The 22,703-nt window shown below is 38.8% G+C and overlaps 1 protein-coding gene across 5 annotated transcripts in view; it reads right to left on the bottom strand.

Annotated features, from left to right (window-relative positions):
- Positions 1-22,703, bottom strand: part of ZEB2 (zinc finger E-box binding homeobox 2) — a 134,984-nt gene that overhangs the window by 8,181 nt on the left and 104,100 nt on the right. For all 5 annotated transcript variants that reach the window (XM_078451309.2, XM_078451308.2, XM_060626191.3 and 2 more), the window contains 5 exons: positions 12,369-12,557; positions 11,433-11,647; positions 8,693-8,801; positions 5,792-7,761; positions 4,200-4,380 (listed from right to left, as the gene is read on the bottom strand). In XM_078451309.2, the coding sequence (XP_078307435.1) occupies positions 4,200-4,380; positions 5,792-7,761; positions 8,693-8,801; positions 11,433-11,647; positions 12,369-12,557 (2,664 nt within the window). The remainder of the gene's footprint in view (positions 1-4,199; positions 4,381-5,791; positions 7,762-8,692; positions 8,802-11,432; positions 11,648-12,368; positions 12,558-22,703) is intronic.

The following is a 22,703-nucleotide window of genomic DNA, read 5'->3' as shown; positions in this document are numbered from 1 at the left end:
TAATTTAACAGGAAGCAGAAGTATATTTGGGAAAAAGACAGAGGTTTGGCCTGCCAGAAGACTTCAAGTCACTATGTATGAATCTGGTTTCTCTTGTGTGTACCTGAACCTTAAAGAAAAGGATGCCAGCAGGAGCACGGGTAAGACGTTTCTGATGGTAGCGATTCATTCACAGGGCAGGATGGTGCAGTGTTAAATACGGGAGATGGGTTCTGGAGTCTGACTGCCTGGGTTCAAATCCATCTTTTCGTACTAACTGTGCAACACAGGTAACCTCTCTGTTAACCTCTCTGAAGATCAGGGTCCCTTTAAGTAAAAGGACCTGAGGATCCTTTGGGGACCCAACTTGTGATCCAGGCATAAGGAGTAAAGGAGACAACATAGGTAAATTGGTTAGAACGAGGATTGCACGTAGTAAGCACTCAATTAATGTTAGGTAATTTTATTCATTTTTATCCATACATGCTCAATAATTCTCAAGTTATAAGCAAGATAAGAAGAGTACATGGAAGAAGTAAATCTGAAGGAAAGAAGACAGGTGGTAGATGGAAAATTTCTTGGTGCTTTAGTTGCTAGGGCATGCCTGAGTGGAACTGTCCTACAGCCTCCTTTGGATGTCTCATCAGCTCAGGAGCAGAGAAAAGTGGGACAGTTAGGTGACTTCACAGATCGGCTGTGAATAATTGTGAGTGAACATCACAGTTGCCACAGTTGGTATGGCTCTCTCTTTTCCAAAGAAACAAAATACAGAGCAATGCCCTGAGAGAGAACACACACTCTCCAGGACAACTCTCAAGGCCTGGTGGAAATGCTTGGGGGATGCCCATTAAACTGCAGTCTATTATATAGGTATTCTATGATTGCAGGCAATCGATTTTCAACGAATTCAATCCATAATAAACGAAATGCTTAAATATATTAATTCTACATTATGAACTGGCAACCCGAGAGAATGAAATGTACAGCTATTATCCCAGGCAAAGGACAGAATTTGGGCGTAAGTGTAGGGGGACTGACCTGTATCTTGATGAAATAGTCTACTAATCTCCAGAAGTGTCACTAGTAAGTATTTAATACATTCAATTTAAATGAGACCTGACTTGGATGTTCATCTTTTTTAAATCTGTTTGACTGGTTTACCTGATTCAAATCAAGATGTTCTGGAATTAAATTTCTATATGGGCAAGATTCAGAAAAACATCCAACTTGACACTGAGTGAATCAAAACTTTTTTAGGGTAATTTTGTTTCTCTAATCTCAAGGTTCATGATTCACCTGACAGCTAGAATGATAACTGAAGTTAATAAATGGAAGGTTTGTGGTATGAAAAATATTATCACATAACTGAGAAACAAAGTCGGTAATTTATTTAAAACTTTGACTTTATCTACTCAAAAGTAGAAATATTTCTATTACTTTTCTGAATAAGGTAGGGTTAAGAGTACCTACCACAATGTCTCAATAGAGAAATTACTCAAGACATGTCAGATTTAAACTGCAGTGGAATACAAAGGAGTTCTTGACAGGGTCTAACGGGAGTTTCAGATTTTGTGTTTCACAGTCCTGGCCTGTGACAATTAATCCCGTTGAAGTCAACATTTGGAGAGTATTCCCTTTCTGTCTCCCAGTCCCGATCCCAGGCCTAGGCCCCAGGAAAAGCGAGCAAGCCATACGCCATGGGTAAGGGAAATTAAGCATTATGTCTTTGGTGTCTGCCTAGGAAATAAATTAAACAGGTCAAGGTAAAAGAGCACAAGATCTCAAGAATAGGTAGCTCATAATTTCCTTCTTAATTTAAGCCATTCTATATGTTAAATTGTAGAGATGCAACAAACACACGTTATCAATGACACATTTGTAGTTAGCACGTAACCAAATGATGATTCAGCTTCATTTCCCAAACCTTAGATTCAGTCAACCCAAAGACTGTTTTCACTTGCAATTTTCACATTAGTACATCCCCAAAGCATTACTAGTGCTTAATATAAACAAACAAAAGGCTTCCGGGCCCAATTAGAGAAGGGAAATGGACTAAATTTTTATGTACATCATAGTGCGAGAAAAGTCATGGAGAACTTCACATTGATGGAACCTAATACACTGACAGTAGTAATGTCATGAGATGTTTGGTCAAGAGACCAAAAAGTTAACACACTGGAAACTTGACAAGCTAGGAAGCCAACGGGAGGATAACTAATCACATGTTTAAAGAACCCATTGGATGATTAACATCTTGTTGCTATACATTACTTCCAGGCAGCAGATCTTCTTACATCTTAAGGAACCGGAACATTTTATTTTTATTTTTTAAAATACAGCATATTTTGCAAATTGATGATGCATATTTATGTTTGTCAACTTTTGGGTCTCTCAACTATCTATATGCCTATGAAGTTTATGGACTATCTCATTTGTAAGAAATAAAGATATTGACTGGATGTCAATATGTATGATAGCCCTCACTAAAATAAAAGTTTTAGACTCACCATGTAGTAAATGATAGAGTTTGCATATGGTCATATAATAAAATCAATCAGAGAGGGAAAGATGCCTTCAGTGATGTGCCTATTGTAGCTGAATAATGAAATACAAAATATATTTGAGGTTGATTACAATATTAAAGTAAATTTAGATATGAAAATATCTTCATAAATATTTAAATAGGACTTGGTACTAAAGAAAACATCTATGATATCTAGGATAAAAGACAAATACAGGAAAATTCTGACGTTTCAAACACTGAATTATATCACACAAGTGCAGAAACTATCGGGATTTGCTTTTCAAACTAGGTTGTCTTTGGAGTATCATTAGTTGAGCTTTTAAAACAATATTAACTAATATCAGACAGTTGAAGAAAGAGAGAATTGGTGTGGCTGCAGTAAGGGTACTGCTATTTACCAACCTTGTTCTCTTCACAAATACCCTGAACACCTACTATTCACCCAACCTCCCCCCACTCGGGCAGGTCCTGGTCACTGTGCTGCCTCCCGCACATGCCCAGGGAGGGACAAGGGCAGATGATGAGGACGAGTGCTTCCCAGGGATATTTTCAAATACTAAAAAGGGCACAGTGTACTTAGTCAGAATACAGCAGAAAGTGTTCACATTACCTTCTCTTATCTTTTTTGTCTTTTCATCACTTTCCCCCCAAAAGCATTGGTAGGCTAATATTTTTTTGCCCTATGTTAAAATGTGTGATACTAGACTTTTTCGTTTAAAATGAGAGTTTTCATATCATTTCCCCCTGCCAGTATTTCGCTTGAGGACCTACACTCTTTCCTTTTCCCATCTCGGGCCAGTACAGCATGCCAAATATCCCGAGGAGAAAAGTTGGAAACAGGTTAGGGACTAGGGACAGGGATGGGGCTGGGTTGCTTTGTGGTCAAAGGTGGAAGGAGAAGGAGGGAGGGAGCGAGCACAGGTGTAGCTCCACCACGGGGCTGCGGAGCAGATCTGGGATTGTGGGAACCAATGCTGCTCCGCATTATGGTACTTCTCCCTTGGCTTGAAAGATTAACCCACTATCTCTCTACTCGCTCAGAGGGAAGAACTAGGCTGCGATCTTGTCAACTCTGTATGATTGTTCCTAATCGGTACTGCGTGCATTGGAAATAAGCTAATTAAATTTAGAAAGTTTTATTGTCATCTTTCAAATAGAAGTAGCTTCAGTAGCTCGTCTGGCAGCTTACTTGACTTATACCTTTCTCTCTCCCAGTCCTGACACTTCTGCTTTATTCAAAAAATGGCCAATTTATAAAACCAAACAGAACCACCTCCAAGTCGTAGCTTACTTGGAGTTTGGGTGATCAAACTAATATATGACTGGCTGAATTTTTCATTAAATTTTCACATAAACAGAGTCACTACAACTGAGGAATTGGAACACATTTTCAGTAGCGGGGCTGTGTCATGCCATTTCATTGCCCTGGCCACTTAAATATACCTTTGACGGGATTTGTGAATTTGGCTTCCAGATTAACTTGAAAGATCTGAAGACAAGCACACGCATAAACACACGAATGATCCAATAAACAGGCAACAAAAAAGTCCTACTGAGCTAGGCAAAAGCATTATTTCTTCCTTGTTGAAGGTATCAGCATATGTTCCATCTTATGTTGCACAAGTGTACTCATTAAATATTATGAAATGTACAGCAGGCCGGGAAGCTCTAACTAGCTAGTCAAAGTCACTCATACCTGTGTGTTCGTATTTATGTCGCAGAAGGGAACTGCTTTTCTGGAATGTCTTGTCACATAAGTCACATGCATACATGCCACTCTCTGTCTTCTTGATCTTCTTTCGAGACAGACAGGAGTCGGAGTCTGTCATGTCATCTAGGCCTGACATGTAGTCTTGTGCTCCATCAAGCAATTCTCCCTGTGATATAATCACATAGTTCAACACAGTCTCTTCTCTTTGTGTTTATACCAAACAACTTCACGTAGGCTGACATTTGGAGAACCTCAAAAGTGCTGGCTATTAATCGATCTCGTTTGTTTGTTTGTTTGTTTGCTTTAAACCTATTACTTTCCACGAATAATGGATGAGGTCTCACATTTCCACAAAAATATAAACCCTCTCTGCCCTACATGGTACAGCTCATTGTTTTTCAAGGGTAGAACACAGTCAACTCTGAAGGTGAGAAAAACATAACATTTTCTAAAATCCTTAGTTTTCTTTATATGGGGAAATATCCATGAGTGAACATTACACATCGGAATTTGTGTGTTTTCCAGCGTGGTTAACTTTAGAAATGATCTGTAGCTGTAGAAACCCCATTTTAATTGAATTTTATATTTAGGTACAAAATGTTATTATTATGCAATCTATTTAAATGTATGTCTACCAACTAAAGGCCTCAAGCTATATTTTTATATTTAATTTTCTAATTTGAAATAGGGAATATTAATAACACTTTTTATCAATGTTCTATCTATGTTAAAACAGCCTTCAGCATTGAGCAATAATGAATGTGGATCAGTAAATTATTAAATTTCTTGATATTTATTTTGTCTTGATCCAAAGGAGTGCAAACTTGCATGATAACATACATTTCCATTTGCTAGCTCACAGTTCAGTTTTCTTAGACTACGTTTGCACTAATTAATATTAGAGGAGATTAAATAGGCTTAAATACATTTACAGAGAGGGCAGATGCACTGGAAATTGGAATCCTGGAACAGCTGTTACAAAGGTACACTGCTCCTTGTGCTCCTATTTTCCAAATAGGGATTATAATCCGTGTTGTTAAAACATACCTGCTTTTGTATTCGAAAACCATAAATTACTTACTGGTTCGAAAACTACGTAAGAAGTCAAGTGGCATGCACAAAATATTTTCTAAAATACTCTTCAAAATACACGATTTTCTATAAGACCAAGTACATGTCAAATTTGTACATGTAATGATTGCAAATTGTGAACATCTATACAAGTATGCGACTGTTGCAAATGGTAACTTTTAGCGTCTACGTAAGCCCTGTCCAATATTGCTATCGATGTATGATTCTAAAAACATACAGATCAATCTAAATAAACCTCCAAAACAGGTATTAAAATCTTCCTCTTTTTTAGGGCACATGTGCTTCCACAGAGCAGTGTTCCACTGGTTCTCCACTTATTTGGCTAGCCCACTCAGTTTGAGGTTCAAGTGAAAACAAACTGCCATGTCTGCTGAAAACACGGCACTTGGTTTTCTCACTAAGACTTTTTTCCCCCTACGTGCGCGTACACGGTTTAATATAGTTTTCATCTCCTCTGTTCGGAGCAAAAGGATAGGTCTCATTACCTGAAATCCTTGTTTCCGCTGGTACTTTCTCCTTTGCTGCATGTCAGCAAAAGTAGCCGCCCCAGTTGGGTAGGTATAGGCCATATGTGGTAGGAAGCTCATCTGATCCAGTCCTGGGTATGGTCGTAGCCCAGGGATGCTGGTCTGCACTGGTGGCATGAAAGTGGCAGGGGGAAATGCGCTTTGTGGAGGAAGAGCTGTGTATAAAGTTTTGGCACTAAAGGGGTTCATGCCGAACACTGGGTTAGTGCTTTTGTTGTCCAGATTATTTGAGTTTGAAAACTCCTTCTTGATAAAAGTCAAGTTTAGAGGCTCATCTGAGTTTTCAGATGATGAAGAAACACTGTTATGGTCTAAATTTATGCTGTTAGCTTTCGTTTTGTTCTTCGTGGCTATAATACTTTTGGGTTCTTTCATCTGTTTTGGTAATGACAAGTCCAAAGGCTCAGCCTGCAGCTCCTCAGAAGAGAAGCTGTTTGGAGTGTAAGAACTACTGTGGGAGTTTTTAGAAGATGTGGAGGAAAGATTTAAGGGAGAGGGAGTATTACTCCTTGAGTGGTCCAATTTTTCAACTGGTTTAATATTGGTGAAATGGGAAGGTTTGGTTAGCCTGAGAGGAGGATCACAATTCGTCACACTGTTGTGGAGTTCTGCTATGGATGGCGATGTTATGGAGTCCATAGGCTTTACGGGAGACCTGGGTAATAAAGAGTCTTTTGTGGGAGGGTTACTGTTGGGAGCTAGCGGCTTGGAGTTCCTTTCCAGTGATGGTGACCTGGAATTCGAATACTGGTAGACTTTTCGTTGCTCAAACCATTCCTTCACAAATTCCTGAGGAAGGCCCACAGCAATGGAAATTTTCAGCAGTTCATCAGAATTGGGCTCCATGTTCATAGCATAATACGCTTTCAGTACAGACATGTGGTCCTTATATGGGTTGATGGGGCTTGTCATTCCTTTCTCAGAAAGTACAGATGACAAGAGGAGGGCTTTATTATCAACAAAAACTCCGGCTTTGTTGGGGACTATGTTGTCATGAGGTTGCAGGACTGCCTTGATCTCTTCATTCATCTTACAAAGGTAACGTTCATGCTGATGCAAGGGAATGGGGCCGGGAAAACTTTCTTTACAGAACTGGCATGAAAATGGAGTGGATATGTTGTGGTTCTCAATCATTTTATCATCAGTGACCAAATCTATTAAAGTACGTAGCTTCTCTTTCTTTATATTACTGATCTGTCTCCTTGAGTCAGTAGTCAAGCTCTGGAGGCAAGCTTTGGCTTCATTGACTTTTTCTAATGTATAGTCAATAATACTTTTAGTGGCACCATTATGACTCACTACTGGAAGACCTACGGGTGGAATATTAGGAGAAGTGACTCCTTGTTCCTCAGGTTGAGAGCATGGATCCTTCATGTGATAACCTTTCAACTTCGAAATTTCTTCAGCCTTGCAGTCCATTTTTTGCCTGGAAACCGTATTGTCCACAATCTGTAGAACCTTTTGAACCTCGCTTAAGTTACTATTCATTGCGGGGAATCCGAGTAAAGGGGTTTCCATCCCTACACCTAAGTGCTGCATTGGACTCTGGGCAGACGGATGGACTCCCAAAGGGCTGGTGGCTCCAAGTGCACCATTCATAAAGGGACTAGTGCCACTAAACCCGTGTGTGGCCATGAGAACTTTATAGTCATTGAAGTCTAGTGGTTCTGTTTTAATTTTAAGTAAGCCTGTCTGTTCAGACATACTAAGTGGTTTTCCATTCTCCAATTTGTTTCGTAACTGGGTAATAGCTGAATTAGTAGGAGAAGAAGAAACAGAATTAGGGGAAGAACCCGTCTTGATATTGTTTCTCATTCGGCCATTTACAGAGATTAAACCAATGCATTTCTTGCTGCTGATGTGTGAACTGTAGGAACCAGAATGGGAGAAACGTTTCTTGCAGTTTGGGCACTCGTACGGTTTTTCACCTAAAATGATAATCAAAATTAACATTACACTTCTTTGATTGGGTAACAATGACGATTGTCTGCCAATACAAGAATCTGTGAAACCACATGGAAGGAACAGAATGGGGTACCTCTACATTCTAGGTGCTTAGCTTAGAATTATGTGGCCGTAACTGTTTCTGGGTTTTATCTACCCTGGGAGAACATAATTCAAGATGTTAGCAGTGGAAGGTGAGGGCTATCTATGCCTTTTTCAGCCAAGATCCCAAATCTTGTCTTGCCATCGGCAGCCTCCTATTTAAACAGAGTGTCAGATTAATGTGTGGTCAATAGCACAATAAAGATGTCACAGTATTTAAAGGGAAGTGTAGCCATGGCTTTAATCAACTCTGTAGAGATTCCATTGATTCTACCAATCCAACTAGTCCTTTGAATAGCATCCAATTTGGTAATAAAATGCTTGGCAGAGCTATCAAAATAGTTATAAAGAAGAAATCTCAGTGGTAGGATGCTGTTCTGTAATATACAGCTCCCAGGAATCAAGGAACATTTATCATACAAAAGCTCTCATCCAAAATTCTTCAACTTTTTCTTTCATGGTTAGGTATCGAAAATGAATACCCTTCCGAATTTGCCAGCTGAGTTTCTTCAGGTCAGAAATACTTAATCTGTAGCAGAGTGTCTGAAAGGACGAGAAGGAGCCTCTAGATTTTGTAACAAATCAAAGCATTTGCAATTTTTAGGAAGTCTAAGCATTCCTCTTTGATTTGTAAGATCACGCTATTGGTGGTACCATCAGTCTCAGGAAGGCAGAGCAGGCCCGCACGGTTTATGAAATAAAAGCATAGTTCCAAAAAGCTACAAACAGGATTGTGTAAATTTCAAACAATCTTTTAAAACTCTCCTAATGGCACAAAATGCAAATGTGAGCACCAGCACCTCTGCTACTCACCACTGTGAATTCGCAGGTGTTCTTTCAGATGGTGTTTATATTTGAAAGCCTTGCCGCACTCTGTGCATTTGAACTTGCGATTACCTGCTCCTTGGGTCAGCATTTGGTGCTATAAAAGGAGAAAGACTGACATCAGTTTTGTGCAGGAGGAACAAAGGAAATTTGTTACAAATATTTTTAAAAGGCCTCTATTTTTCAGACAGGCCAAAAGGTTTGAGTGCATGTTTATTTATTTGCCCAGTCTTTCAGAGTTGCAATAAAAGTGATAATGTTGGCAATAAAATTGGAACAAATAAAAAAAAAAAAAAGGGCTTTCACATGCGCATCCAACACTTGCTTTAGAATTATCTCTGTAGTCTCTTTTCCGAAATGTTTCTTTGAGCCTTTGGAGATGAGAAAGTATAATTGTAAAGATGTTTGTGGTTCTCTGTGTTTATGGCACATTTTAAAATCTGAAGATTCCCTGTTGGGATGTAACCGTTTTGTCAAGGAAATAAATAAATATTATCCTGAAAATTCTAAACAGCCTCCCCCAAAACTCCCCATGCAAAGAACTAATTTTATCAAATTTTCTGTATCAGGGTAAAAGTGTATCTCATACTGAAGCAATATCAATTTTAAAGAAGAAAAAAAAAAGCACACATACACAAACAAAAAAATTCTTGACTATAAATATTTCATTACACGATAAGCATGTTTAAATATCCCATTCACTGTGCTAGCAGCAAATGTAAACCCTGTTTTTCCTGATGTGCTGCATATCAGATTTGATTCATTATCAAATGTAAGAGACAACATCTTGGGTTATAGCTGCTTGAGCAGTTTTATCACAGGCCAGTAGGAAAGACTTCAACGACTTTTCATTTTCCTTTTTAGTAGTGTGCTAGGGAGTAGGGACAAAAAAGAAGAAAAGTTTGCTGAAAAGACAAGTTAAAAGCAGCAAAGATATAATCAAACACAGCTGACCTTTTTGAACAAGGGAAAAAAAGCTCTGTGACTTAGAATTCTAAAAAAAAAAAAAAAAAATACAGTCATCCACTCTGGATGCTCAAGGTAGGAGGTCAGCCTTTTTCAAGCAGCAATGACACAAAAGCCTTTTGCAAAAAGACAGCACAGAAACGGTATGACAACTGCTAGGGTGTGCTGAATCTTCCCACATTCCTAGTGAGACAGATGGTGTTACATGGGACACAGGGAGGTTTGTTCAAACAGCAGCAACCTTCAAAGATCAAGCGGAGCCCAGCCCGCCGAGCGCCATTGAGGGACCAGCGCTCATATGTTGCTGAGTTGCATAAACAAACAGCAACAGCTGCTTTGTCTCCCCCCACAGCCCTCAGAGGACTACTATAAACTTTAGTTGTGCCACTGTTAATATGATACAATCATTTTAATTTACTAATTGTAAATGCCATGAGCAAATGAGGGGACTTTTCAACACCAAAGCTACCATTCATAATGCGCCAACACAATCACACTTCTGCATGTGAAATTTAAAGCAGTTATGCTAGATAAATATCTAGGCACTTTTTTTTTCCTAGAGATTTTGTGCATATAAGCAAGGGGAGATAAACTGTTACATAAATGTAACTATGCAAGCATAGTTTTTGTAACTGAACTTTGAAAAACGTTCAGGTGACAAGCCCAATCAGCTATAAATGGAATGATTTTCATGAGCTGTTCTTTTACAATAGTAAAATTCCATAATATAGTATCATCACCATTTCTTGATTGTGTTTGATTATCCTCATTTTCCTTATTCAAAGAAAATAATGCCCACAAGAAAAAAGCAATGTAAGAATTTTATAGAATATCCTGCTTAATAATTTTTAAAACAGATATGGTAGCAAGGCTTATATGGGAGAATTCCAGATCTGTAAGGCCAGTTACTGGGACTTCAGGCACACCATTTCTGTTGCCATTGAAACACATAATATCAATCTGCAGTCAATTCTCCTAGGAGAACAGAGAGAGCAGTTTTGCCACAACATGTAGGGGACCCTGTTGGGACCCACGTAAGGGACGAATCAATCGTATTCCACCACTTTAAGGATTTAAGAGGCTGTGCTTACCTGTTCAAGAGAGAGTTTTTATTTTTAACACAAACAAGTCAACAGAGGCGGAGTGATCTTAACATTTAGCCACAGACAAACGAATCAAAAGGAATCATTTTAAATACACGCCCAATATTTCGGTATTCATCAGTTTATTTTATATATGTGTGTAATATGCCTTTTGATTTTTTTAAACACTTCATTAGATTTCATAAACTAGTAGCAGCTTCTAAAAATACTCTAAGTAATTGAAGGTGTTGTGTGACAAACGAAAGAAATGCACACTTCTTTTACTATGACTTAGATCCCATATGAAAAAAAATTTTTCCGAGTAAAAGTAGGTGAAAAATGGAATTAAAATTGCTGAGATGTTTAATAATGTATAATTAAAATGCTACAATTTCATTCACTTTTTGTGGAACATAAAAATGAAACTAAAGTCAAGTTAAAGTGCAAATAAAATTTCTAAATTAGAAATTAACACACTCATTCGATCGTGAACATAAGACTATTAAATCATATTAGAAGAGACCATCAAAAAATCATTTAGACCTCAATTAAAGCTATTACCATTAAAAGATCTGCATCTTCAAAATGCCATGAAAAATTAATAATGATTGCCAATCAAAGCAATATCGTTTCTCTAAGGGGTTATTATAGAAAGAAATCACTTAAAACCAACCCCCCACCTGATCTGTCCCTGGCTTGTGCGTCACCATATGCCGCTCGAGCTGGGTGCGGTAGGCAAACGTGTAGCTGCAAAGAGGGCAGGAAAAGTTCTCTTCATTCTTCTCGTGGCGGTACTTGATGTGCTCCTTCAGTGACGTCAAGCGCTTGTAGCCCCGGTCGCAGTAGGGGCAGGTCAGCAGTTGGGCAAAAGCATCTGGAGTTCCAGGTGGCAGGTCTGTAGCCGAGAGACGAGAGGGAGAGAAGCAGGCCAAAAGGTCAGTAAATCAATGGCAGCTAATGGGCTGCCTGCCCGGGATGGTCTGACAGGAATCCCTGCAATCTGCTCGGCCAGAGCACCATCGCCGCCCTCGGCCTGGGCGCGCACCGGGCCCCTCGCACACCCGGCGCAGACGTGTCGGAATCAGCTCACACTGCGCTGGGAAGTTAATTAATTACGGGGCGCTTTTGGGGGGAAATTTAAACAGCTGATGAAGGAGGAAATTCTCTTTAGGCGACTGACAGTTCGGAGTAAAACCTTTGGTCACATGGGACTCGGGGATTCACAGCGTGGGAGAGCTTTTCAGGTGTCAGAAGAAGAAGAAGGGCAGGGTCACTGTTGCTAAACTTTTGCTTTTCTTTCTTTCTTTTTTTTTTTTTTTTGTGTTCCTCCAAAGTGAAATATCTCAGAAACCTAGGAATCAATTCCGATATTTTTATCTCTTAGGAATAGGCTCTAATTGTTCTTGTTCTTTATTGGATGTACAAATGACACAAATTTGCTGACAAAAAAAATTTCACAATACCCTAAAATTACAGTTCTAATCTTTGCTCATGAAATTCCATGCCTCTGCAGCTGTTCTTCAAATTTTAAGGTAAACACCCAGGCATGTAGTGCATTTGTAATTGTAACAGCTGCAGAGGTCAGCGTAGTGGCTAAAAATGAATTACAGCCTCACCATTTTCTTCCTGCCCATTGGCCTCTGGCGTGCCGAGGCGAGACAGCTCCTCAGGGGCTTCTGGGTAAATAATGGCCGTGTCACTGCGCTGAAGGTACTCCTCGATGCTGACTGCGTGGCCGTCGCGTTCCTCCAGTTTTCTTTTGGCAAAGTATTCCTCAAAGTCTGATGTGCAATTTGCATTCTTGACTGAAATCACAAAAGGAGAAGAAGCGTCTTTGCGGGGCCTTCTTCGTGGGTAGCCCAAGCCTACGCACATCACGGTTACTACGAAACGTTGACTTGCAAAAAAGACCACACACACCTAATTTATTTGTAAGAAGTGTGGCAGGTGACCGGTTATTGATCGAATAATACATGCAAAAAAAAAAAAAAAAAAAAAAAGACACTTTGCTTTAAGTGAAATAGGCACATTTTTTTTTCCTCCTTCCTGGAATACTAGTCTGCATAATTCACAAAGAGTGAAAGACATTTTTCAAATTTTTTTAGGGAAAATTAAAAAAAAAAAAAAACAGAACTACATTCTAAGACCCATAACATGAGAGATAATATGAGCTCAAAGCTACTATAACAGTCTATATAAAACTTCCTCTTCTTTTGAGAAAGGTATATTTAATTTTTTATTGTCCACTAAACTTAAAGTGCTTAACCACAGATACATCCTGTTGCTAAATATAAGCTTTTAACCTTCCACTCTCTGAACATCACAGGTGGCCAGGACTACACAGTCTGACACAGATGTGAAAGGACAGATATTCCTAGAGAGATAATAATGAGACTTTGTTAAAGAGTCATGGGATGTGGCACTTTATCTTTCCTTATCAGTATTTTTTAAAGCTGCCTGAAAATAAAATGAAGCTCACAATCAGAAGTAAAATAAAATGAACAGAGATGCTTAATAAAAGCAAAAGAAACAGCTATTGTGCTGTGTGATTTTGAAGATTTGTAACTTCTGTAATTATGACTCCATTCCCATGAATTGGATAATAGTTGTAAATCAACTGCAGCAACTGTGTCACAAGACTTTGTATATTTGAAACTTCTAGATATGTTTCTGCAATAAATTGTGGCTTAAATACCCTAAATAAAAAGTTTTATGCATAAGCCAGTGTTGGGAGTGTGGCTGGTATGGTAGTATCCACCCTAAGTAGGTGGATGAAAGTCATTTGCTAGTATAATTAGGGGGTGGAGCCCTACTTTCATAGTTTCTGAGAGCAGTTAAGCTTCGTTCACCCTATATTCCCCACCTCACCTTCTCTGCCATATAAGATATTAAAGTATTTGCCATACTAATTATCTCTGACAGTTTGTGGCAGGATGATGTTTGAGCTACTCGATGCTTATTTTTATTTCATTTTTATTGGTGCCTTCACTGTTACAAACTTGTGGATTATAGATGCAAAGAACAGAAAGTGGGAAGGGCTTGATTTGATAAGCAAAAAACAGATTCATTTTCATCCTGCAGGAAGACATGAGAACAATCAGTATAACTGACATTTTCTCAAAAATAAAAACAATGTTACAAACTCACATGTATATTACTCAAGGAAGTTGTGTGGTCCTACGAAGGGGGGGGCGGGTGGAACCTGATGGAGTCTAGAAGATCAGGAAAACTTTAATTGAGAAAGCATGAAGTCAACTAACTTTAGAAGCTGGGGAAGAGCAGCACATACAAGGAGGCTGGAAAGAGCATGCTGAGTATCACTATCTAAAAAGACAGTGCTGAGTGCAGACAGCAAAAGGGAAGCAATATGATGTGAGGGTAGAGAGGCAGGCAGGAACCAGAACATGTGGTGTGTGGTAGCCCTGTTAAGGATTTGAGTTTTATTCTAAGAGAAACAGGAAGCCCCTGAAGGGTATTAAGCAAGGAGATGATTGGATGAAGTTGTGAATTATCTGCATTTTTATTTTTTTCATTTAAAAAAAAAATCATTTATTTCTTTTGAGAGAGGGAGCGTGCACGAACAGGGGAGGGGCAGAGAGGGACAGAGAGAGAGAGAATCCTAAGCGAGGATCCATGCTGACAGTGCAGAGCCAGATGCAGGGCTTGAAGTCACACACTATAAGATCATGAACTGAGCCCAAGTCGGAGGCTTAACCAACTGAGCCACCGAGGCACCCCTTATCTGCATTTTTATTTTATTTTTTTATGCTTTTTTATTTATTTTTGAGAGAGAGAGAGAGAAAGAGAGAGAAGGCACAGAGGATCTGAAGCAGGTTCTGCACTGACAGCAGAGAGCCTGATGTGGGGCTCAAACTCACAGAACCGGAAGATCGTGACCTAAGCTGAAGTCAGAGGCATAACCGACAAAGCCACCCAGGCTCCCCCTCCCCCCCATCTGCATATTTAAATGACAACTCTAGCTACGTAGTACGGTGGGGATTTCAGAAAGAGAAAAGTGGATTCTGGGAAACCAGTTTGGAGTCTTGTCATAAAACAGGCAAAGATAAAAGTTAAGGAATTGGTGATGGAGACTATGAGAAGTGGCTAGACTTGAGAGATACTTAAATAAAAACACTAGGCTTGGGGGAAGGATTGGGTGTACTAAGGAGGGAGAGGCTAAGATCTTTCCTTAGGTTCAAGCTTTCCAATTTGATGGATGATAGGTGACAGTCACCAAAGCAGAGAACACCAGAATTCTAAAAACACTTGAAACTATGAACTAAAACCTTGTACCAAATAAAAGAAAACTGGAGAGCATCACACTTTGTAAACTATTAAACTGAGTGCTAACGATCCTGACTAGTATGACCTCTTTTGCGCTCCAGGTTCTAACAAGTTGACCAAGAGCAACAGTCTGATTCCAACACCCATATTTCCTTCAAATACAAGTTTGGAATGTGTAATAGTAGATTATGATTTTATATCTCAAAAGTTGTTTAAATCTTTTTTTAGAATCTTAAATATGTATGTATTTATTTCTTAAGATGTTATTTGTAAGTAATCCGTACACCCAACATGAGACTTGACCTCACAAGCCCAAGATCAAGAGTTGCATGCTTTACTGACTCAACCAGCCAAGTACCCCCAAGTCTTAAATCTTTGAAAAGAATATGAACATCGATTCAGATCAATTTTCCATGGGTATACTCGTGATACCATAGATGCTTTCCAAATGGTATTTATTGGTAGTGAATGTCATTCAACTTGCACCATTAAGTCTCTAGAGGGTACGAAGAAACGACAACTTGCACAAACTCTTTGTTCATTGTTTTGGATCATCTAAGTGACTTTACATCTATCAAAAATCACCTTTTGTTTGTAAGGGCAAGAAAAGATAAGGGGGACAAAATGGTGGATCAAAGATGAACCACTTTTGAGCAACTTGACTGATTTGACCAGGGACTGACTTCTTTTTCAGCACTGTGGCAGTAGGAAATAATATAGCAGCTCCTTTCTAAACCCAGACCTATTAGAATGTTGTCAAATGTTTAAGGCATGACTTACTTAAGCTTTTCAAGAACACTGTCCTACTTGACAATCGTTAGTGAAGCCTAGTAAACATGGATGGATGGACATTTTAACATCCTAATTTTATCTTGATATTTCAGCAACTATTGGAATTATCTGGCTATCTTTTCATGAATTTTCATTTGCATATGAATGTTTCCATCAGAAATGTAACCAAATGCAAATGCAATCGGATTTGCATTAATAGCCTTTTGGCTTAAACAGGAGGAAAATTCAGATTTTTCTGGATAGGCAAACTAAACTGCATCTAGAAGCACTACTAGTGTTTGGAGAGGCAATTCACTTGTTAGATCAAATTTGGGTATGCTAGGTTTCAGTGTCACATGGGATTGGGACAAAGACATCAAATCATATTCTCTCCTTAAGGATCATCTTTGATCATCTTTGTATCCTGAGCTTTGAGCATATTGCCTAGAAATTAGTAGGCTCTCAAGAATCATTTATGGAATGAATGTGGAATAAATTACGTGCTTAACATTAGTCTTGGTGTAGAAGTCTTCTAATAAAAGGAAGCATAAGATAAGATACCCACAGTTGAGCTAGGAATTCAGACCTGCTATTCAGGCAATTGTAGAACAATTATGGAATAAACTGTTTAGTGATGGCCATAAATATTTGCAAGAATTCAAAAGGGTTCAGTTGACTATTCAAAAAGAATTTAATGAAGAAGATAGCACTCCATCATTTAAATCTATTTGCTCCATCAAGATTTTGTTCATGCGGTATAGGTATGCTATTACCTATATATGTCATGTGTCTAGAGTCAAGTGGTCTAGATTCTAGACTTCCATGAACTAGTCTAGGTCTAACCAACACAGGTATAATGTGGTTTTCCCTTGGTGTTGCTATGGGTACTTGAAACATATGGTTTTCCCGTTCAGTACCACATTTTCCTTTGCCTGGCATCGGCCCCCATATTCTCTACTGTCAAACTTTATGGTACCCAAGGGAGCTGCCATGTTAGTGCATGATTCTGCTCCCCTAGCTACAATGGCTTAATCTGCACCTAAAATGAACTTATTTTAGTTCTCCATTCTCCAGGCCAAACTGTTGATTGGTTCAGGGGTAGCCAATGGATCCAACTGAGTCAGTAAATCATTTGCTTATGATTTGAGGACTTTGTTCCAAAGAGAGAATCAAGAGAATTTATTTCCCTCAAGTAACTGCCGCTATAAGACGTAGAACAAAGGAATCGATATATCTCATTGTAAGGTAAGAAGATTTATGAAGAAAGAGACTGAAGCAGGTATACAAAGAAAAGCAAAGACAAGATGGCAAGTCCTGATAGTACATTTCTAGCTATATTTGCTCCTGAGGCCAAGCTGTACCTGTGTCCTTCCAGTGGCTCTGTTGTCAATCCTCTTTAGATTCTGTGAGTTGAAAAACTCCCCTTTCTACTTTAGACTATATGTGTTTCAGTCTCTAAGATCCAAAATCACCCCACTTGTTATATTTGAACAAACAATGGGATTAATTTTTGGTTACTTTCAAACTTGTTGAGAAGGATAAAGTTTTGGTTGTATACAGAAGTTTACATTTTTGGTTTTTACAAAGATTTTGTAATACTGTATAGTGGACATAGGAATGAGGTAGAAAATTCACTAGAAAGTTACAGAATTCCCCACTGCATTTTCTATTGTAAAATCAGCTTCCTTTTCCCTTTTTTTTTTTTTTCTTTCTGTAATCCTCTTTACTCCTTGGTCTCCTTGGAAGAACTGCCAAAACACACTGACAAAGGATATTTACATGATATTTATGATCAAACCATAACAAAAATTCACAAGAAACCTCAAGTGATTTCTTCCCATACCTTCTCCAGAGATTTTGCATTTAGTCTTAAAATTTATCCTAATGTCTTGCAAATATTTCAACCTCCCCTAAGGTCAGGTAAACTTTTCTCTATCCAAAAAAAACCAAAAACCAAAACAATGCATTAATTAAAAATGTTTCTTCATCACCACGTGTATTTTAGTATTGTTAGGATGAATTTCTAGGTCACTTCAAGTTAGAAAAGCCTCACATTTCTTGTCAGTATGTTGTTCACCCTTACAAATGTTGCTTTTAAAAAATATTTTTCATTTTATTTATTTTAGAGGGAGAGAGAGAATGTGCGAGTGGGGGAGAGGGACAGAGGGGGAGAGAGAGAGAGAGAGAGAAAGAGAGAGAGAGAGAGAGAGAGAGAGAGAGAGAGAGAGAGAGAATCCCAAGCAAGCTCCACACTTAGAGCAGAGTCTGACACTGGGCTCGATCCCACGACCCTGGGATCATGACCTGAGCCAAAATCAAGAGTAGGACGCTTAACCGACTGAGCCACCCAGGTGCCCCACTAATATTGCTTATTAATGATACTTGCATAAATACTTTTATGTCTATCTTAGATATTGATATTTTTAGATAATGATAAATATAAATATGGATTGACTTTTAAAGTTATTCCTTAAAAAATCAAGTGATGTTGACAGAACTCTAAATAAAAGAGATATATTGGTCTTCAAATCAGTCACCTCCCATAATCGAGTTTTTAGGACACTTTCTCAAAGATACTTAAGAGCGAGGTTTGCTTAGTGTTTACAAATAGTTAAATCATAAATACTTATTCCTTCTCTTTTACTGTTTCCCTCTTTACTTCCATCCTTTTGCCATTTATTTTCTTTATTTGTAATGAGCATGTGTTCATGTACTCTATTATAACTGATCTAGTACCCCACATGTTTTCAATTTTCATTAAAAAACTGAAGAAATATGTTTGAATATTATGCTAAGCCATTTTAATGAACATAAAATGAATAAGTAATTCTTTTGGAAAAGAAAACGTCTTGGAGGGTTGAGAAAAGCTGAAGTAAATACATGTAAGAGACCGAGTAGAATCATTCATCCGTCCCATTGTTTAATAACTGTTTATTGAGTCCCTACTAATGCCAGAGAGTGGGCTTTGGGATGAGGATCCAATGGTGTTGATTGATAATTGCTTTCCTGCTTCTGTGATTCTCATATTTAGAGATATGTACATGAAATGCTTGTGGTTCTGCAATATACACATATAAACACATAAACATGTAACAGAGGATTGTGTGTGTGTGTGTGTATACTTCTCAGCAAAATGTAGAAATTATGTACATATCATATAATCTGATATTTACTCACTTCATATGTCAAGGTAAAGGGACCTGAAGAAGCAATCACAAATCTAGGTAACTGTGTTCATCATCTCTTAGAAAAATAGTCTCTTTACTAACATTTTAGAGGATAAGAAAACATGGAAAATTATTTTAAATTTAGTCTTCTCTATTGAATTTTTAAAGAAGCTCATACTCAGCATTTGTTGAGGTATATAAATTCTCATGGCTACCTTGTTTAAAGTTGACTAATTAATGAACATAAGCATTTTACCATTAAAAATGCATGTGTGCCTTTCTGTAGAAGGCTTCCAAAATACATATTGGCACCAGATATCTAAAAACAGCTGTGAGGGAAGAGGACGATCTTTTTCTCATCACACTGCTACACGGCAGGCAGCCCCACAGAGCCTCGACTGCTACAGAGGTGTGCGCAGAGACAGAGAAGGCTCCTTAAGAGCGACAAAGTTTTCTTTTCTTCTTGGGAATTAGCACAGCGTCTGGGTCCATCTCTCCGCGCCTCAATGGGAGCTCCCCAAGTGTAAGAACTTTAGGAGAGAGTGGCAGAAGGAATGGGGGTGGGGTGGGGATGAGATCTCTGCAGGATCAAATGTCTCCCTAAACAGCAGGAAGCAGCCCAGTCAGGGACACAGTCTAATTTCAAAGTGAGGTTTTATATTAAGGGATTGTGAACATCAAGATTTAGAGACTACTAACCTTGAGACAGTTTTGATTGCTATGTATTGGTACAGAATCCATGACTTTAAAGGAAAAAAAAATCTCAAGTAAGTTCAAGTGTATTGACTTTTCACATTACTGTGTAATCTAAAATTTTGGACTTGGTATATTACTGAAAAGATTCTTAGACTCTGTTATGATATGTTAGAGGGGTTTGTAAAGTAAGGTGTCTTGCCCAGCAAATCCGCACTCTTTTTATATGCTTTTTGTAGAGACACACAACAACTGAGGGTGTTCTAGGACACTGGTTTTCACAATGTGGTCTCCAGGCCAGCAGCATTGGCATTACCTGGGAGCTTGTTCAAAACAGAATCAGCAGTCTGTGTTTTGACAAGCCCTTCAGGGGGTTCTGATGCACGCCCAGTTTAAGAATCATTGCCCTGGGAATTCAATTATCTGCATCACCCAGGTAAAGAAGGTATTCAGTAACATGGTTTTGGGAAGTAGCTCAGAATTAGTCCCATATCATGTGGCCTTCCTGAGGATCTCTACCTGAATTTATAACCTCTTTCTGCACTTACTAAACATCATCTTCATATCTCAATCGCTGACCTTATCACATTACATTGTAACCCTTCGTTGACCTGCGGGCAGACTGCGTTTTATTCAACTTTGTACCACGAGTGCCTGGTACATTGCCTGGCACACAGCTAATGCTCAATAACTGACCGATTGGACCAGGTTCATGGTCCCTGGGCAACCCATTTTGGCTCAGCAACTTGTGATTTTTAATCTCAGTATCTTCATCTGTGAAATGAGCTGGTATATGCTTTCTGGGGTATCCTTGAAGTTTCAGAATTCCATACTTTCAATTAATTAATTGCCCTATCAATTTGCTTTTTTATTCACTGGCTAGGCCTAAAGAGGTTCATCTATATTCTTTTCAATTAAAAACTCAAAGCAACATAGCTTTCTGATGAAGGCAGCATATACACAGATTAAGATTTTGGAGGTGACTAGAAACCATTGACAGCTTCACAAGGAAAACAGTGCTTATTAAATGTTTGTGGAATGAATGAAGGAGTCACTCAAGAAGCTTGGGCTATCAGTTATTTCTTGTGGGAACCCTTGCTGTTAAGTGGAGATAGCTGCTGCTAATCACAAACAAAGCTAATAAAACCACAGCATTCATCAGCCAGGAGGTATACACTGATTACAGTCTGAACATGGCCCTCCTGTCTAACCAAGTGCTACATCTGTTTTTCTGTCCTCGAAACCTCTCTTTTTCTCTACTGTATTTACTTATTTTTTATTTTTTTATGAATTTATTTTTAATGTTTATTTACAATTTTGAGAGAGAGAGAGAAAGACAGAGAGCGAATGGGGCAGGGGCAGAGAGAGAGGGAGACACAGAATCCGAAGCAGGCTCCAGGCTCTGAGCTGTCAGCACAGAGCCCGATGCGGGGCTCAAACCCACGAATTGTGACATCATGACCTGAGCTGAAGCTGGACGCTCAACGGACGGAGCCATCCCGGTGCCCCTCTCTAGTTTATTTTTAAAAACTTATTGTACGGAGTGAACTAAAAATCTTCAAATGAGGATTTTCTTTTTTTTTTTTTTTTTTATTTTTATTTATTTATTTTTTTTAAACGTTTATTTATTTTTGAGACAGAGAGAGACAGAGCATGAACAGGGGAGGGGCAGAGAGAGAGGGAGTCACAGAATCTGAAACAGGCTCCAGGCTCTGAGCTGTCAGCACAGAGCCTGACGCGGGGCTCGAACTCACGGACCATGAGATCATGACCTGAGCCGAAGTCGGACGCTTAACCGACCAAGCCACCCAGGCGCCCCCAAATGAGGATTTTCATGACATACCTGATGACAAGACTCCCCCAACACATAAGAGTGTGACAGATATTATAAACAACAAGAAAACGACATGCTTTATAATAGTATGGTTCCCTCCTTTGAGTATTTAGGTGTCAATTGAATGATCTCATAAACTGATCTTGCACAATTGAGTAACACTACACATCCACTCAACTCTTGCTGAGAAATAACTTATGATCAAACTTGTGTGGCTTCTGTTCCCCACATAATAAAGATAGCTAATTTAAAGTGTTTAATTTAGGGGCACTTGGCTGGCTCAGTTGTTGGAGCGTGCGACTCTTGATCTCGGGGTTGTGAGTTCAAGCCCTGTGTTGGGTCTAGAGATTACTTAAATACATTTTTAAAAAGATTAAAAAATATTTAAAAAGTTCAAGGATTTAATTTACACTCCATGTAAAAATAATATGAGGAAATTGGAAGTTATTAAACCTAGAGGATAATAATGGTACAGAAAATTTCGTACTCTTTTTCCCACTTTCTTCTATGAGAATGATGTGATGCACAGAATTTGTATTTAAAGAGGCCAAACCACTTGCCAGCCTCCTAACCTTATCATTAATATCACCATTTTAGGGGAGTTGTACCTTGACACGTGGTGTTTCTTGCTTAGGCGAGATTTTCAATCTAGGTCTAGAGTCTTTCACTGCTCTGGAGACCCCTCAGAACTCAGAAGAATCTGGTAAACCTGGACATAGCTGGCATTTCTCAGTGGTGGTGAATCCCTGATCCCACCCCTTCCCATTCTGGCGTATACTCTGCTATTATCCTAATGCATTTTGTGAGCTATATGCAGGACTAATTACACTACATAATTTGTGGGGCCCAGTGCACAATGACAACAGCAGAACATTAAACCAAAGTCAAAGCCCTTCCAAATGTAGGGCCCTGGGTATAATACCATGAGGCAGGACCATCCCCTTCCCATGCCAACTAGCTCAGCCGGTGCTTTGTTTTCTTTGTTGATGCTTCCCAGCAAAAATTCATCAGAAGAAAGGGTATGGTGGGGTGGAGTCCAAAATTTCTAGTCTAATTTCCTCCTTTAACAGATGATACAACTAAGGTATAGATGAGGCTTATGATTCATAGAAAGTTAGACAAATAATTTCTGGAAGAGCTTGATGGAGCATTCATGTATCCTGACTCTTAACCCATTACTCTTTCCACTGTATCATAGTGAC

Source organism: Panthera onca, chromosome C1, assembly GCF_046562875.1.
Source record: "Panthera onca isolate mPanOnc1 chromosome C1, mPanOnc1 haplotype 2, whole genome shotgun sequence".
In the NCBI taxonomy this organism is placed as follows: domain Eukaryota; kingdom Metazoa; phylum Chordata; class Mammalia; order Carnivora; family Felidae; genus Panthera; species Panthera onca.
The sequence above is the reverse complement of the archived record's forward strand: the minus strand, read 5'-3'. Positions and strand labels throughout refer to the sequence as shown.